The 17461-nt window shown below is 35.4% G+C and overlaps 1 protein-coding gene across 26 annotated transcripts in view; it reads left to right on the top strand.

Annotated features, from left to right (window-relative positions):
* Positions 1-17461, top strand: part of MBNL1 (muscleblind like splicing regulator 1) — a 222165-nt gene that overhangs the window by 192314 nt on the left and 12390 nt on the right. For 19 of the 26 annotated variants that reach the window (XM_088839780.1, XM_088839691.1, XM_088839750.1 and 16 more), the window contains 3 exons: positions 10041-10298; positions 11491-11544; positions 12410-12563. In XM_088839780.1, the coding sequence (XP_088695906.1) occupies positions 10041-10298; positions 11491-11544; positions 12410-12563 (466 nt within the window). The remainder of the gene's footprint in view (positions 1-10040; positions 10299-11490; positions 11545-12409; positions 12564-17461) is intronic. The other 7 variants (XM_088839710.1, XM_088839703.1, XM_055411431.2 and 4 more) reach the window with 2 other exon arrangements.

The following is a 17461-nucleotide window of genomic DNA, read 5'->3' as shown; positions in this document are numbered from 1 at the left end:
AATGGAGAAACGATTTTATCTCAGAGTTAGACTTAGCTTCCTAAATGTTTCTTGTTACTGTTGCTGTTAACAAATTCTGTCAATCCCCTGATAATTGTTCTCATGAAGTTGTTATTAAGTTACTACATACAAAGTGTTTAAAAAATTTTTATTGTAAGTTTCCTCATAACCCTCCCAATGTTTCAGCAGGAATGACAAGGCACCTTTGTTTGAAATGCACTGATAAAATTTTAATTGCAAATTGGGTGATATTCTGTCTTAGAGTCAAGGATGATCTGATGTATGTGCTTTGCTGTTGCTGGGTGAAAAAGAAATTAAAGATATAATCTTATATTGAAGTAGTTGAGAATTTCAACTTGACTGTAAATTAGTGGACTTGGTAAACCCTAAATGGGAAAAATAGCAGCATTACTGTACACTGAAGCTCTCAAATCTGGCTTTGGTATCCAAATAAAGAAAAAATGAGCTTTTCCTCTTTTCACTGGTTCGGATGAGGCAATATTTAGTACTAGAAGTTATGCATGTCTTAATTACGAGAAAATGGCAAAGCAAGGCCATTGTGTAAACATAATTGACACTAATAATTTATCAGTTTAGCAGGAATTTATTTAAGTAACACTTTCCTGTTTATTAAGTTTCACTACATGCATTACAAAGGATCTCAGATTTCAGAGTAGTCATAACTGCCACCACCTTTCTGATGGTAGTAGCAATAGTTGATGATTATTGGATATTTACTCTCTACCAGCCATAGCATTGGAGAAGGCAATGGCACCCCACTGCAGTACACTTGCCTGGAAAATCCCATGGACGGAGGAGTCTGGTGGGCTGCAGTCCATGGGGTCGCTAAGAGTCGGACATGACTGAGCAGCTTCATTTTCACTTTTCACTTTCGTGCATTGGAGAAGGAAATGGCAGTCCACTTCAGTGTTCTTGCCTGGAGAATCCCAGGAACGGGGGAGCCTGGTGGGCTGCTGTCTATGGGGTCGCACAGAGTTGGACACGACTGAAGCGACTTAGCAGCAGCAGCAGCAGCCATAGCATTACCCCTCCATGTGCAGCACACATTTAATCCTCAAAGCAATCTTATGAGAAAGATACTATCATTAACTCCATTTAGCAAGGCAATAAACTTGAGAGAGATGTAACGTGACTTATTCAAGGTCACATGGGTAGAATCTTTGGGTGGGGCATGATATCAGAATTTTAAACACTGTTATTGCTCCCCTTCCCATAGAAGTGATGGTACAAACAGGAGGCAGGGAATTTGGGCTTGTATGTTCCCTTTAGAGGTTTTGTTTGTTTGTTTGTTTTAGGCTTATTTTTAACCTTTCATTGAACATGTTGGAAAAAGCTCCTAGTTACAGGAGTTCCATAAGGAGGACTCAGGAAGGATGTTGAGACCTGATTGCATGCCCTCTGTGGACCAAGGACCCTGCCGTGTGCTAGAGATAAAACCTTGACTTACGGGTGGTTTGTCGTTGCATAGTTGTTTTTGCTCATTATTAACTAATGCTGTTTGCAGAGAAATTCAGGAGCAAATTTAGGAAGTTTTAAATATTTAAAAATTATTAGATGCTCAATATATGAATCCCCCCCAACCTTTCAGAAGCATATCTTAAGGTTCTCGATTGTTTAATGGGAACCAAATAGGCAGTCTGAGATGAACTTGATTGAATTAATTTTTAATAGGAGATTAAAACTGAGATTGTCTATTTAAATCTCTTTCAAAGAACCTTTTTAAAAGGCTGATTGTGTTTTCAGTACTTTTAAACTAATTCTTCCACAATTTTAGGTAGACTGTAATTGGTTATATTCTGTATGATGTTTAGTTAAAGTGAAGACTTCTTTCATTTGGTTTTGTTTTTCTTTTGCAAAGAGCTATTGCAAGTATTTTTTTCTGTCTTCCTTTCTAGTAGTCACAACAAGTGGCTACTGCTGTAATGACTGTCATTTCCTTTTAACCTGAATTCCACTTATCTCAACGCCTGATAGTAGGGCAGCTTCCTGTCTTATTCTCATTCACAGGATCTGATTCAGTGTCACAGTTACAACCTGTTAGGATATTGCAGTGTGATGCTAGGGGGCACATCTTTCTCCTTGGCATTGTGATTTTAGACACTCTTGTCTTCAGGCTCTTTCCTCTCATGCTCCTTACACCACATCTTGAGGTCTAAGAGACATGAGAGTAAGTGCCGACATTTATTTACACATTTAGTTGTTTGGGATTTAAATCTGTGCTTGATTTTTAACTCATGGAACTAAGTACATTGTAGAATTTTTGAGTTCCTTTTGAGGTGAACAGATTTTGAGTCAGTTAAAATACTGGCCAGTTCTTCTTGCTACTTCCTTTTCTCTTTTTTACTGCAAAATAGGCAATGAAGAAGTTAAAAACACCATAGATTATTATCCTTCTGGTTCTTTTGTTTAGAAGAACGAACACATAGCACCCAATGTGATGCTACGAAAAATGTTGATACTACAAAAAATTGAAAAAGAGGAACTCAAGGATTAGTGCTGGTGATGTTGCTAATTAAGTGAATAAGCCTAGGTCAAGGTTTTTTTTCCTCCCTAAGTGTCATATTTCACATGTATTAAACTAGGGGATTATACCAGATAATCTCTATGATCACTTCCAGTAAAGTGAAATTTAGATCATTTTCTTGCATTTAATGCCAACCACAAACAACCGAAAAAGTTATTTGTGTGTGTGTGTGTATATATATCCACACATGCATAAGTTTTCTATCACTATCCATATTATCCATTCTTTGTTGGATAGCTTTTAAAAGACTTTGCCACTGCATACTCTCTATGCTGTAAAATCAGTTTTCTCTAAAGAGGAGCAAACCTCTTAAATATTGGTCACTGAAATGAGGCTTTTAAAAAATTCCATTTTGTGACCTTGGAGTGCCTTTGTGTAATTTCTGAGTGGCGGTTATTTTCAATGATTATTTTAATAAATTGTTAAAATCTGTATGTACTAGAAAGGACTGAGGTTTTTAGTCATATCTGCTTCACTACAAAGAGTTGGTAATTAAGGAAATTGTTTATTTTCAAGATACACAATAATTTTTTTATGGTGCAAATAGGAACCATAAGTGCATTTATTCTCTCCTTTATTCAGCAATATCCAATGAAGAACTGTTGACCATATTTCAAGTAAACACTGTTGTGAGGAATATCTTGAGGCATCAAAAATTTGCCTACTGTTTTATAACAATACAAGGTCCCCCAGAATAGTGCCAAGCTCATAAATGATGCCTAGTAACTTGTTCAGTGAAGGAATAAATGAGTCAATCAACTAGTTAATCAATTAATTAATCCATGCCCTTATTTGGAGCTTAGGGTAATCTACCAGAGGAGATAAAACATGACACATTTTTAACATTGTTAGCATTATCCTTGGGAAGATGTTTACATTTTGAGCATTCCAACTACAAAATATGGCATCTTGTTCATGCCCCTAGTCCTAGAGTAGTAGTTTTCAAGCTTTAATGTGATTAGAATCACTTGGGATGATTGTTTAAAATGGAAAGCCTGGGAATTCTCTGGAGGTCCACTGGTTAGGACTTGGGCTTTAACTGAGGAGGGTGCAGGTTCAATTCCTGCTCAGGAAACTAAGATCCTGAAAGCCACAAGGCACAACCAAAAATTAAAACATAAAAAATTGTTTTTAAATGTGGGGCTTCATCCCCACAGATTGATTTGGTGGGTCTCCAATGGGGCTCTCAAATTCTTTTCACAGATGATCTGGGTGATTCTAAATGCAAATAGATTATAAAATACCATCCAGGGGATATGAGCACCTGTTATTTAAGTATTAACTTTTTTATCATTTACCTCATGTAGTTGCTTGTGATTCTGGATTAAAAATCTGTCTCCTCAAATGCATTTAGCATTCTGCATTTTGTGAAGTTGCTGAGAACACTGTGGTACAGGATAATGAAATATTTTAAGTAAACGATGATTTTGGGGGCAATTTATATGACATAGCAGCATTAATAAAACAGAGAACAAAACAGTGGCCACATACTTCATATGCTGATGGAGACATTAGATTGCCATTAGGTTAACTATATTATTTTTATATTAATTGTCTATATGACATATTCCCGCAAAGGTGGGCAAACTACTCGGCTTCTGATATTTTCAGCTGGAGTTGTTTCAAAATAATGTTTTCATGTGCTGAAAGTTTTATTCTACTGAGGCAATCATGACATGAGTTTCTAATTCAGGCCACTGGATACTGAATGCTTCCACTACTTACTGATACAGAAGAGTCTAATGACTTTTTTCATATAGGTATAAAAACATATGATACCTACTGACTACAGACACAAAAACAGCATTTAAAGCTAAATGTGGATTTAAGTGATGGTGAAAGGATGCCTCCATGAGAGCATTATAGGCATTTAATGGATTCGTCATGATCTATTGCATATAAACGACAGTCATTTCAAAATGAGATTAGAAAAGCAAATGCTTTTAATAATACAAGAAAGGCTTATTGATAGAATTACTTTACTTTTGTGTTTGTCTCAAGTATTTAGCTACTACTTCTGTGATATTTTAATTTCTTTAGAAAATCACCAAGAAATATTAAGAGTTTAATGCACATGTTCTATGAAGTTTCAATTTTAAAAAATTGTAATAAGACTTTAGAATGGCTTAATAATGTAGTGTAATAAAACTCTAAAATGGTGAACTCATGTTCCCATTTAAAATGTCTAGTCTGTGCTGTCTGTAATTAGTTTGAGTTTTGTTTTGGAGACAATAGAGTTGCAAGTTGTTTCTTTAGTTGGTCATTCTGATATATTCAGATTTTATTTTTAAGTTACTTGAAATCAAATGACAAATTCTTAGCTATATTATCTATAGAAATATGCTTTTCTTCACTGGCTAATGGCTGTAATGATGGATTTCACCTTTTATACTTCAAAGAAAAGTCCCAGATGATCTTAACAGAAATCCTCTAGAGTAGCATTATAGATGTCTTTTTCTTCATTTAAAAAAAATGAGATTCTGATAGACCAAGTTTGTTCAATTATCTGGTAACAAACTGAAACTAGATATCATATCATTAGATATTTATCTTGGAAATGTAATTATACAAACAATTAACTGAGATAATTTCCCCTAATCATCAGAATTTTAAGATATGGATATATGAATTCTTTTTGAAAACATAGATAATTTCTTCATATTTGTATATTCTTGAACTGTAATGCTATGGATTATAAAAATAATTGATTATTCAGTATTTATGTTTTAAAGTGTGTGTTAGCTCAAATTTAATAGAAAATAAAACATCCATGATACTGTGGAATAGCAGGTATATATATATCTTTGACTAAGCTCCTTAATATTAGTCATTAAACTTAAATTGGGCTTTCCTGGTGGCTCAGTGGTAGTAAAAAAAAAAAAAATCTGCCTGCCAGTGCTGGAGATGTGGGTTTGATCCCTGGGTCGGGAAAATCCCCTGGAGGAGGGAATGGCAACCCACTCCAGTATTCTTGCCTGGGAAATCCCATGGACAGAGGAGCCTAGCAGGCTATATAGTCCATGGGGTTGCAAAAGAGTCGGATACAACTGAGTGACTAACACTTTCACTTTCTTACAACCTATTATTATTTTGACCGATTTGAAATATGTTTGTCATGTTTATAAAAAATTGAGATCACATAACAGAACTGTTTATTTTTATCAGATTTGTATAGTATGTTTTAAGATATCTATGTATTATTTTTTTGGTATTCATGATTCCATAACTAGTAAATATAAACACTAGATAGAACCCCAAGTTTCTGTTTTCAGACTCTGTCCTCCTTGCACACTACCACTGCTGTTTAATTAACAAAGAAGGTTTATGTAGAATTAACATAGATTTCCTTAGGAAGTTTTTCTAATTGCTTTTCCTTTTGATTATTTAAAGTTTATTAGCCAACGCTGTTTTTCTGGAAATGAAATTTACTACTTTAATGTTTTCAGTAAATATTTTTATCGACGTGATGATTTTTATATGAAAGTAGCTTCTTAACATTTTTGTATGAAAGTTTACAAAACTTATGTGATTTCCAAAGCAAATCTTATGTTAACACTTACAAACATTCTTTTTGATTGAAGGACGTTAGCTAGTAGATGGAATTATTTTCATCTAGATTTGAAACCACTTATCAAACTGTAAAAGTAGTTATAGTTGTTACCCACTAATACCATTTCTACATATTTATCCCTATAGAATGATTTTTTTTTGGTGTGGTCTTGAAGATAGTCTTTGCAACATTATTTGTAGCATGGAAATATTGGAAATAATCTAGATGTTCTCTGAAAGACTTACTTATATTGTACATATCTATTTGATGGAATTTGATTCAGTCAGCAAAAATGATCACTATGGACACTGTTTAGTAAAGTGGCAAAAAGAATGTTTACATACATCAGCAAGCAATAACAGATCACCAAGTAATAACCATTCTCTAATTACAACTATTTGAAAAATAACATTAGTGCAGAAGATTAGATGGGAATAGCAAAAAGGGCCATAACATTGTTCAGTTCAGTTCAGTTCAGTTCAGTCGTTCAGTCGTGTCCGACTCTGCGACCCCCTGAATCACAGCACGCCAGGCCTCCTGTCCATCACCAACTCCCGGAGTTCTATTTTCAAATTTAATCTTCTTTGTTACAAATTCTCTATATGGTAAATTGTGCAACTTCTTATCCTGATTTGAGTTAGATGGTTAAATTTGTTGAAATTTTGTCTGTCAACTAGAATTTACAAATGCAGTACCACAACTAAGATATTTCTTTGAGGGAGCAGCACACCCTACAGTTTCTCAAGTTTATCAGAGAAACCAGGCCAAACTCATACTCATCAGTCAAGAAACAGATCTCATTTTATTTTTAATGAAAAATCTTATTTAGAAATGAGATGTATTGATTGTTAGAGAAAAACCTGTGTGAAAAGCTCTGGGAGGTTTGTTCTGTTCAGATAGGTCTCCAACAAGCCAGATGTACATCTAAAGCTTGGCAACAGTCTCTAGCCCCTCTGGCCTTGTGGCTCGCACCAGTACAAGTTTACACAAGAGATTTTCTGTTTCTTCTTTATATTTTTTCAAAGACAAGAATAATTGGAGAAAAGCTATTTCAGTGTATTTCTTCTGTTTCTCTTGTCAGGAGAAACATTAAGCTGGATTAAAAAAAAACAACGTGAAACAGTCACTTTAGGACAAGATTCTAAGCTGACTGCTAGTTATCAACTCTGCTTAAGTGTTTTTTAGAATTCTCCCTAAATGAATCCTGCAAGACTGTAAAGAGTACAAAATTGTACTAAACCAGTTATTAACTTATATGAAACACACATACTAACTTATACAAAACACACATATACATATGTATAAAGCAAATGGACAGGGACCAGAAGAGGTCTTAGAATGACCATCTTTATGCAACCTCATGGTTAGTTCATATTCCTGAAAATAAAAAGAACATTGAGACAGACAGAGAAATAAAAAGTCAAAATCAGCCCAGCATTCAGATTTTATTTTGGGGGACTGACGCTCAAATTTCTGGCACAAACACTGGCGTAATTGCTTTTGGAAAATAGCAAATCTTTGATTTTAGTAGTTATTCAGGCTCCTGCAGATAGACTACCTTTTGATGTTGTTTCTTGTCATTGTTGCAGAGAGTAAGAGAAATTGGAAAAGAGTGTTGGTTCAGCTGCCACCAGATTCTCTGTGAGCATATTCGAGAAAGCAAAAATTACTGAAAAGCTAACAGCACTAGTGTCCGAACAACAACAGTTTCCTGTTGGATAAGGCTGAATTGACAGATTTTTTAAACAGAAAAGTAGCCCTTTTGCTTATGCATAAGTTTTACATATCTACATGAAAAGTTTTTATCTGTATTTAAGTGTGCTTCTCCTCATATTTTGAGGAGTCTAATTTAGTAAGTGGGGGTTTGTGGTTTAGAAAGCAGCACAGCTTGATTACATGCTCAGTGAGAGTGGAGGACAAGAATTCTGGATAACAGCTTAACCACATTTGCTTTTCAAATTATAAACTCCTCAGTATCCTTGTTTTCTTCTATTCCAGAAGATAAACGTAATGATAAAAAAAAAGTAGCATCTTTTGTAACTTTCTAAGTCATCTTTTACTCCTAATATTTCTCAAGAGTATGTGGCACAGAGTAATTATTTAATAATTTTTTAAAATTATATAAATTGAAGTGATGAGTAGAGTTGACTCGGCTATGTAGATAGGATGCATTGCGTTAGCTTGAGGTTTCTAAATGGTACAAGATGTCATTTATAATGCTCTTTTTTAACATGTAGCATGATACAAATTATAGAGGCCTTTTTAAAAGGAATCATTTTCCTCAATAATGGGATATGGATATAAAAGGGGGAAACACCTGGAATTGAATGTAATCATTTTATGTACTTAAATCCAAGAAAATCTTTGTTTTTTAAAACATAGCAGAGTTTGCCTTTTTTCTTCTTCATGAATTCCAAAATAGAGTGTTTAGGGACTGTATCTGCTCAGTTTGTAAAAAGATTTGTGAAAAACAAAAAGGAAACATCCTTAAAGCATGAAGTAATAAAAGCATAAAAATATCAAAAGGACTTTCTGTGTTTAGGTGGCCCTCTTGTGGCAAGAAGGTCAAACTTTCCTGAATGAAAGTTCTGGCAACTTTTTGATTAGAGCAGGCACCTTGACAAGCTATAAAGTGTGTGCTCAGTCACATCCAACTCTGCAACCCCATGGACTTTAGCCCACCAGGCTCCTCTGTCCATGGAATTTTCCAGGCAAGAATACGGGAGTGGGTTGCCACTTCCTACTCCAGGGGATCTTCCTTACCCACGGATTAAACCCACATCTCCTAAATTGGCAGGCAGATTCTTTACCACTGTGCCACCTGGGAAATCCCCAACAATCTTTAATAGTAAGAGGTCCAAATCGAGCAAATGGGTGAAAAATAATCCATTTTCACCTTTTCTCCAGGGACCCCATCCAAAATTAATAAATATAAAACAAACAGATAACAAAAACTAATCCTTTTCCATCTGCTTTACATTACTACCCAGTGAATCTCTAATGATCAAAAATATAGCTCTTAGAAACATTTTACAAAAAACTTTCATTTTACTTTTTACACTTTCACTTTTAAATTATTTCTGATTAGCATAAAATTTGCAAAAATAGAAGTGAGTTCCTGCATCTCCTTCACCCAGCTTACCTAAATATTGATGCCTTATATAACCATGTTACTGCTTACAAAACCAGAAAATCAGCATTGATATGCTGCTGTTAACCAATCTACAGACTTTAATCAAATTTCACCCATTGTCATACCAGTATCCTTCCTCTGACTCAGGAGCATTCAGTCTATAACAGTATCTCAGTCTTTCTTTGTCTTTCATGACCTTGACACTTTGGGAGAGTACTGATGAGTCATTTTGTAAAACATCCTATCATTTTAGTTTGTTTATTGTATCGTCATGATTAAATTCAGGTTATGCATTCTCAGCAATAATACAACAAATGTGATATTGTAACCTTTTTTCAGTGCATCATATCAGTAGGTATGTGATATCATTATGTCTTTATTACTGGTGATATTAACTTTGTTTGGTTAAGTGGGTGTCTATAGAGTTCTTCACTACAAAGTTACTATTTCCTCCTTAGTAATGAGTAAGTATGGCCTTCCATGATAGCTCAGCAGTAAAGAATCCACCTGCAATGTAGGAGTTGTGGGTTCAGTTCCTGGGTTGGGAAGATCCCCTGGAGAAGGAAGTGGCAACCCACTCCAATACTTTTGTCTGGAGAATCCCATGGGCAGAGGAGCCTGGTGAGCTACAGTCCATGGGGTCACAAAAGAGCCAGATACGACGAAGCAATCAAGTTATTTTGTGGTTCCTTTGCAAATTATCTTTTCCCCTTTCGCCTGTAGCCTTCTGTCACCACTCTTGCACTTTAAATCTTGAGAAAGTTTCTGCTTGTCCATGTTGACTGACCTTCGTGCACTCTATGACCCCATAGGTATGTCGAGAGTACCAGCGAGGCAATTGCAACAGAGGAGAAAATGATTGTCGGTTCGCCCACCCTGCTGACAGCACAATGATCGACACCAATGACAACACAGTCACGGTGTGTATGGATTACATCAAAGGGAGATGCTCGCGGGAAAAGTGCAAGTACTTCCATCCTCCCGCACACCTGCAAGCCAAGATCAAGGCTGCGCAGTACCAGGTCAACCAGGCCGCCGCAGCACAGGCTGCAGCCACTGCAGCTGCCATGGTGAGTAGAGGTCTTCGGTCAGTCCTTGTTAACCATCACAAAAGCAGTGAACAGCTGTATCTGACAACAAGCTATTCATTTATTAACCTTTTTAAAAAAAAAATTTTTTTTTTTTTTTTTCGCTGAAGATATGTTTGTTCAGGTATCCCAGACAATACGTAATGAAGTGACCATTCAGAGAAGTGAGGGTAACTCCTCAAATGGTTCAGATTGCTCCTCCCCTTGGCCTAATTTTTAATACTCTGTCTTACTCTGGATATAGGGTTTCTGAAATTTCCGCTTTGTACAGGACACCTGTCTCCTTTTCGGTTTAACGATACTGCCATTTCTGGTCCTCTTATTTCTGTGTGCTCTCTAATCAGCCATTGTTTTCCTTCGGTGTGTTCTTCTGCACATCAAGGCTCTTCTCTACATTTATCTTGCTTTAACCATAACAAAATCTGAAACTATTTAGGAGAATTGCTTCAACAAAACTGTTTTCAGAATTCATTACAAGATTTTGAGCAGTTTGCTTATATAGATTATCTTGAACTATACTGTGGCATAAACAGAACTGTAAAACTAGAGAAGTTTGCCTATGCCATTACATAGAAAGGAGAAAGCAGTACTCAAGGAAGAGTTAGAAATGGATCATTTAGAACAGATACTAAACTATATAATGAAGGTAAATTTTAACGTGATCTAATAGCTGATTTTAATGAGTCCATTTTTGTTCTTTGCTTAGCTGTTTTAATGTTGTCCTTTTTTTTTTTACATAAATATATGACTTAATTGTTAAATTATTCATGAAAAAGAACCCTGTGTGGTATTTCATAGTGTAGTCAAATAGTCACGGAGAGGTCTTTTCTGTGTTTGTTTATGGATACTTGAGCAAAAATACAGAAGGCAGACTCTCTCCTCTTCTCTTCCTTCCACTCTTTTTTTTTTTTTTCTGTTAGAGTATCTTGTTTGTAATTAACTACAAAGAGGAGTTATCCTCCCAATAACAACTCAGTAGTGCCTTTATTGTGCATGCTTAGTCTTGTTATTCGTTGTATATGGCATTCCGATGATTTGTTTTTTTATTTGTTTTTTCTCACCTACCCAAAAATGCACTGCTGCCCCCATGATGCACCTCTGCTTGCTGTTTATGTTAATGCGCTTGAACCCCACTGGCCCATTGCCATCATGTGCTCGCTGCCTGCTAATTAAGACTCAGTCGGCTGTCAAATCACTGAAGCGACCCCTCGAGGCAACCTTTGACCTGGTACTATGACCTTTCACCTTTTAGCTTGGCATGTAGCTTTATTGTAGATACAAGTTTTTTTTTTTTAATCAATTAAAAAATATATATTCCTTTTTCTGTTATAAAGTTGTAAAGTACAATGAAAACTGAGTGTGGTTTCCTGACAAAATTAGTGGAAAGACTGTAAACAAGTCCCTGGACAGATGTGGTACAATGAAAGAATCCAAAAACCCAGCAGCCCACATTCAGTTTAACTACATTGTAGAATGTTCTAATGAAGTATTTGAAGGACATTAAAAATGTATTTTTGGACTGTATATTTATGTACCTGTTTGGTTAGCATGGCTTTAGTGATAGAATTATTGACTTTTTAATATTTATAGTTCAGTGTTTTAAGAAAAAAAAAAACTTGCATGCTCTGGGACATGTGCATGTTTAGGTAGATGTGGGGAGGGGGGCAGAGTGGGACTGGGTTTTATTTTACCAGTTTCGGTCACTTCGTACAATTAACTATTAACATTGCTTATACTTGTCAATCCTCATGGAGCTCGCAGTGCAGCTTTTCTTCTTTTCCCAAATCAATGGCTTCTCCCAGAAAGCCTGAAGCATTATGGGACTTAAAACACTTTAACACATTATAACATGTGCTCTCATACTAGTGGGTTTTTTTTTCCTCCAAGATAAAAATAATGCTTCCTTTAAAGCTTTTATCTTGCTTTTTATTTCCCTTTAAATTTTTGTTTATTGGATGTTTTTTCCTCGGGTAGTTAAGTGCTCTGCTGCTTGCTTGCTCATGCTTCCTAACAATTTTAGCCTTCAACTGATTTTTCTTTTTTCTTTTTCTCTTTTTACTGGTATTTGTTTTTTATACTCACTCACTAAACAGGGAATTCCTCAAGCTGTACTTCCCCCATTACCAAAGAGGCCTGCTCTTGAAAAAACCAACGGTGCCACAGCAGTCTTTAACACTGGTATTTTCCAATACCAACAGGCTCTAGCCAACATGCAGTTACAACAGCATACAGCATTTCTCCCACCAGGTAAGGCGTTTGAGTTTGTTAATAAACACATCTGATAATGCATGTAGATTTCTATTGGTAGAGCAGATAAACCACGCCCCTAGTCATTTTTAACCATAGCGCAGGTGGAAGGTAAGATGAAAAGTTGTCTCAGGTCTCTCTTATGATTTTCCTTAGAAACTAAGAGTTTTAGTTTGATAAAAAATGGATGAGAAGTCAGTGATATTTTGTATATTTATTTGTATTTGTGTAACTTGAAATGAAATAGAGTTCTCTTTTTTTTTTCTCTTTCCTCAACACCGTTACATGTCTGTCAAGCTATTTTATGACCCTTTCCTGCTGTAAGACCCCTTTGCCTTCATGATTCCAGAGTTCATTTGAATTATATGAAATGACACTTCAGTTTTGGTTTTTATTTTTCAGCCTTTTGTTTTCAAGGTGGAGAATAAAAAACTGACTCTGTTCCAATCTTATTGGTACCAATCAGTATACATCAATACATCACTTAAAGTTGTTGGTCCTGAGCTAATATTGAAGTAGCCCTAAGTACCCAGTGAAGTTTAAATTTATAAATGAGTTACATATTTGTGGTTTCAGTTGATTTCAACTTAGTAACATAATCATATTGTAGAACTATACACAAAGATTTGCAATTTAAAAACATAAACTAATCAGTCACTTAATTACCTGGAAATTTATTATTTTTACTTACTCTTCATTTGCTTCAGAAATTACATATTACATTCCTTATAATCTAGAATTCAAGTAACCAGAGAGTCTAATCTTATTTTCTTCTTCATCTCTTTATCTTTCTGAAAAATTGCCGTGTGTTGAGATTCAGTTAATAAAAGAATTTAATTAATTAAATTGATAAATTTATGATTAGATGTGTATGTCAAAGATCCAGACTCATTAGTATGTTATACTATGCTAACAGTATTTACAGTGCATTAGGTTCAAAATACCATGAGGAAATGTGATAATTTGTTTTTTAATAGTGAGAATAAATTATATTCTCATTAGTTTTTACTGCCAAGTATAGCTTTTTATACAGTGCCTCTTTGAAAACTAGCCATCCATGTGTAGACTATGTAGTAACATTCAATGAATAGAATAGAATAGAATATTCCACTAATTGAAATAGCCTGCCCTCGCACCACAGGTAAAGTTGTATTTGTACTCATGAAATAGTATCCATCAAGTTGCAGTTTGCCCATTTTAGAATAGAAATTATATCATTTGATCTTTGGGTATTTGTTGTACTCTGAAGGAAAAGTCACATTTCTTTTAAGTTTTATAAAATTAATTTTTTTTCTCAACGTATGTATGTTTTCAGAGATTTCTAGAAATAAATTTTTTTGCTTTAGTATAAATTTCTATCCCCCTAGATTTATGCTGTCTCCAACAAATAATCTGTCAATTTTTCTATAGTCAGATCACTAGACAAAGTTTCAGGGAATTATAGGTAACCACTGTGATCTTTTTGAAGAAATTAAAACCTATTTTTGTCAGTTTATTTCACTGAATGAAACATTACTTCTAGAAATGACAATTTCTTTATTTAAAAATCTAAAAGTGAAAACAAATTTAACTTATTCCATATATTACTTAAAGAAACCTAAAATAATCTCTTTTATCAAGTGGATTTTGCATCAGTTTCTCCAACAACATTCACATGACTGAAGACTTTTCTAAATAAGTATAATCATTAATTGCATGACATGTATGACTCTGATTTAAGACCATAGTCTCTCTGTGGAATGGGTTTTAGTCTGTTAGGATAGAGCAAAAGATGCTACATAAAATTAAACTCAGGGAAAACCAGTAAATACCTTCATAAATTAGAGTCATACTTACCTGTCTGTCTAGAAACTAAGCATTGTTAATTTAAATAAAATATGCCATAATATATTGAAATATGCTGAAATTTTTAAGATTTGTTTGCATTTTTATGATAAATTTGCATCAGAAATTTTTTTTAATGTTTGTAGTCAATATGTAATTATTGCAATAGTAATATCAGATAAGGTTTATTTGTAACCCGGTTTTAAAGAGCTTGCAGGTTAACTTTTAGTCATCACATAGAAGTAGGTAGTGCCTCCTTCATTCCTTCAGAGTATTTTTAATATCATATGTACCTATGTGCCACAATGACATTAAAAAGTTATAATGGATAGCCCATCTATACTCTTGCCAAACTACTTTATCATACAGCTGGGAAGGAAAGAGATCTAATGTAGAAAGTGTAAAAACCCAAATGCCTTAAAAGCCAGGCAGGAAATATGAACAAGTGAAGCAAGAAGTAAATTTGAAGCTATGGGATCTGGGAGGTGCAGGAGAGCTTAGGCCTAGTCTGAAGGGAACAGTCAGTGTTCAGACTTAGCCTTTTGTTGCCTTAGAAGATTATCTGCCTGGTAGGTTGTAGCTGTTGTGCACTGGACACCCTTTGTGGCTCCATGTATGTCATAGTCTTTGTGACTGTGGGGTGATTGTATCTGTGCCTCTCAGGGTTGGTTGTATACGACTCAATGTGATGGCTCTGGTGTCCAGTATTGCTAGATCTTATGATTTATTTCCCAGATATTCTGGACTTTTGAACAGTTATATGTGAAATCTGTCCATTTTTAAATATTGTCAACTAATTTTTGAGAACTACAGAAAATCTATCCTACCATAAATTCATGTGTCCTCTCATGTGATATGGGGGAAAAGGAAATTCATTTTCCAAAGTCTAGGTTATTCTGCAGACCTGTAGATGAATTCTGTGATCAGAGCATGCTATCTAACCGCAATATTATAATTTGGAAGTTATATTTGAAGACTTTATTGGAACTGCTTAGAGAAAGGAAGCCGTTTATTTTTTGCAGTTTAGAGATTTAGAATTCTGTAGTCTGTTGCTTTAATAATAACGTCAGGGATTTATAGGTCTATTTCATTGACATTACAGTGAAGCATGGTTGACTAAATCTTTGGAGCAAGAAACTCTGTATATAGAACAGGTTGCTAGCAAAAGATCAGGATTCCATGGCAAGCCACCTAACTAGTAAAGAAAAATTAGTATGTACCATAACTTTTAAGAACAAACTTGGACTTATGTAGCCTTTACCCATCTATCCATCAATCCATCCATGTATGCATTCACCTCTCCATTTATCCATCCATCCTTCTAACCATCTGTCTATTCTTTCTGTTCCTACCTCCTTCTCTTCCTCTTTTTCTTCTTTCCTTCCCTGTTTTCCATCCACCTATCCTTCTTCCTGGGCTTCCCAGGTGGTACCAATGGTAAAGAACATGCTTGCCAATGCAGGAGACAAAAGAGATGCGGGTTCAATCCCTGGGTCAGGAAGATTCCACTGGAGGAGGCCATGGCGACTCACTCCAGTATTCTTGCCCGCAGAATCTCATGGACAGAGGAGCCTGGTGGGCTGCAGTCCATGGGGTCACAATGAGTCTGACACAACAACTTAGCACCACACACAGCACATCCTTCTAACTCACTCGTTCATCCGTCTTTCTATTCATTCAGTCAACTGCATCCCACTGCATCTCCCATCCCACTCCCACCCCTCCCAGGAAAGTTTTCTAGCCTTTTGCTTTTACACCCTCCATCTCATTTAAAGATAAATATAAGTAATTTGGACCATGTTCACACTGAAGAAATTTTTATTTTTTTGGATGTATAGTCCATTTTTTTGTTTTACCTTCACCCGTTAAGACTAAATTTACTATTCATACAGAATGTACGTAATCTAATGTCTACTTATGTTGTAGGTATAAATTTCAGGAAATAACACTTTTATTTACATCAGTTTTGTTCTCCTGAATTTATATTAAGTCCAATTCTAAACTTCAGTTTCAGTATTGGATAGATAGATCAGGCACCACTGAACTTCCAGGATTCCCATCCTCACATCTTCTCTTCTTCCCCACCTCTACTCGAATGGTGATCCTGTGCTGTCCAGTAGTCTCAGACAGGTTTCCCAGTCTCCATTCTTCAGTCAACACTGCCCATTGCTGACGTAATCATCGTCCATGCTTAGAAGATCCCTTGAAGGCAGGTGCTCCAGGGCGTCTATGCCTGCCTTGGGTACCAGCATCCTTGCCTCAGCTCCTTAGCCTCCCATACAGCCCATTCCCTGGAAAGCCTGCTTCTGGCAGGACTGCTGTGAAAGAACACACCACAAGCCCAATTACCAAGGGGCCCTGCATGATTCTTGCCTTCTCTTCAAGTCTGGAAGAATTTTTTTCTCTCTGCTTTCCATCACCATTTTTGCCTACTTGCCATCCTCAAAAGCATACTTCTCTTTCTAGCATATTGCCCTCAGTCATTGTAGACTTATGATTTTTGAAAACCTAAAAATAAGTTTGCTTTCAACAGCTTCAGCTTCACCTTGAGCGAACACTCCTAGAAAGAAGGAAACAGAAGTCCAGAAAACTTTCCTGAGGGGTTGGAATAAGAGGAGAGATGCAGGGGGATGGGGTTGCTTTTACAGAAAGAAAAGAAAACAAAGCTTTCAATTATCACTTTTAGTATGATTAATGAAGTTAATAAAGATGGTTTATTTGAACCTTAGCATAGTGATTATAAATCTGGCTTGGAAGTTTAAATATAGTCTACCATAAGCTACACTTTAATTTTTTCACATATAAAAAAGAGATAATACTGGTAATTATTTCTCATAGAGTTATGTTTAAGTTAGTTTTAACCATAATTTGATGAAACATCTTCTTAAAGTGCTTTTACAGACAGGTCTAAGAGTTTAGAATAAAACCAGGAATGTAGTAAGCACTGATTTTTTTTGTTATTTCCTGAACTCAGTAGAGACACAAAATATAATTCAATACATTATAAAAATAAATTTTATGAAGCTGTTGCTTCTTTAGACATCAATTTTAAGAATAATTCAATTGATTGTGAA

The sequence above is a fragment of the Moschus berezovskii genome, chromosome 1 (genome assembly GCF_049115385.1).
Source record: "Moschus berezovskii isolate FMDL1 chromosome 1, NW_MosBer_1.0, whole genome shotgun sequence".
NCBI lineage: Eukaryota > Metazoa > Chordata > Mammalia > Artiodactyla > Moschidae > Moschus > Moschus berezovskii.
Note: the sequence above shows the minus strand (reverse complement) of the source record. Positions and strands in the feature narration are given on the sequence as shown.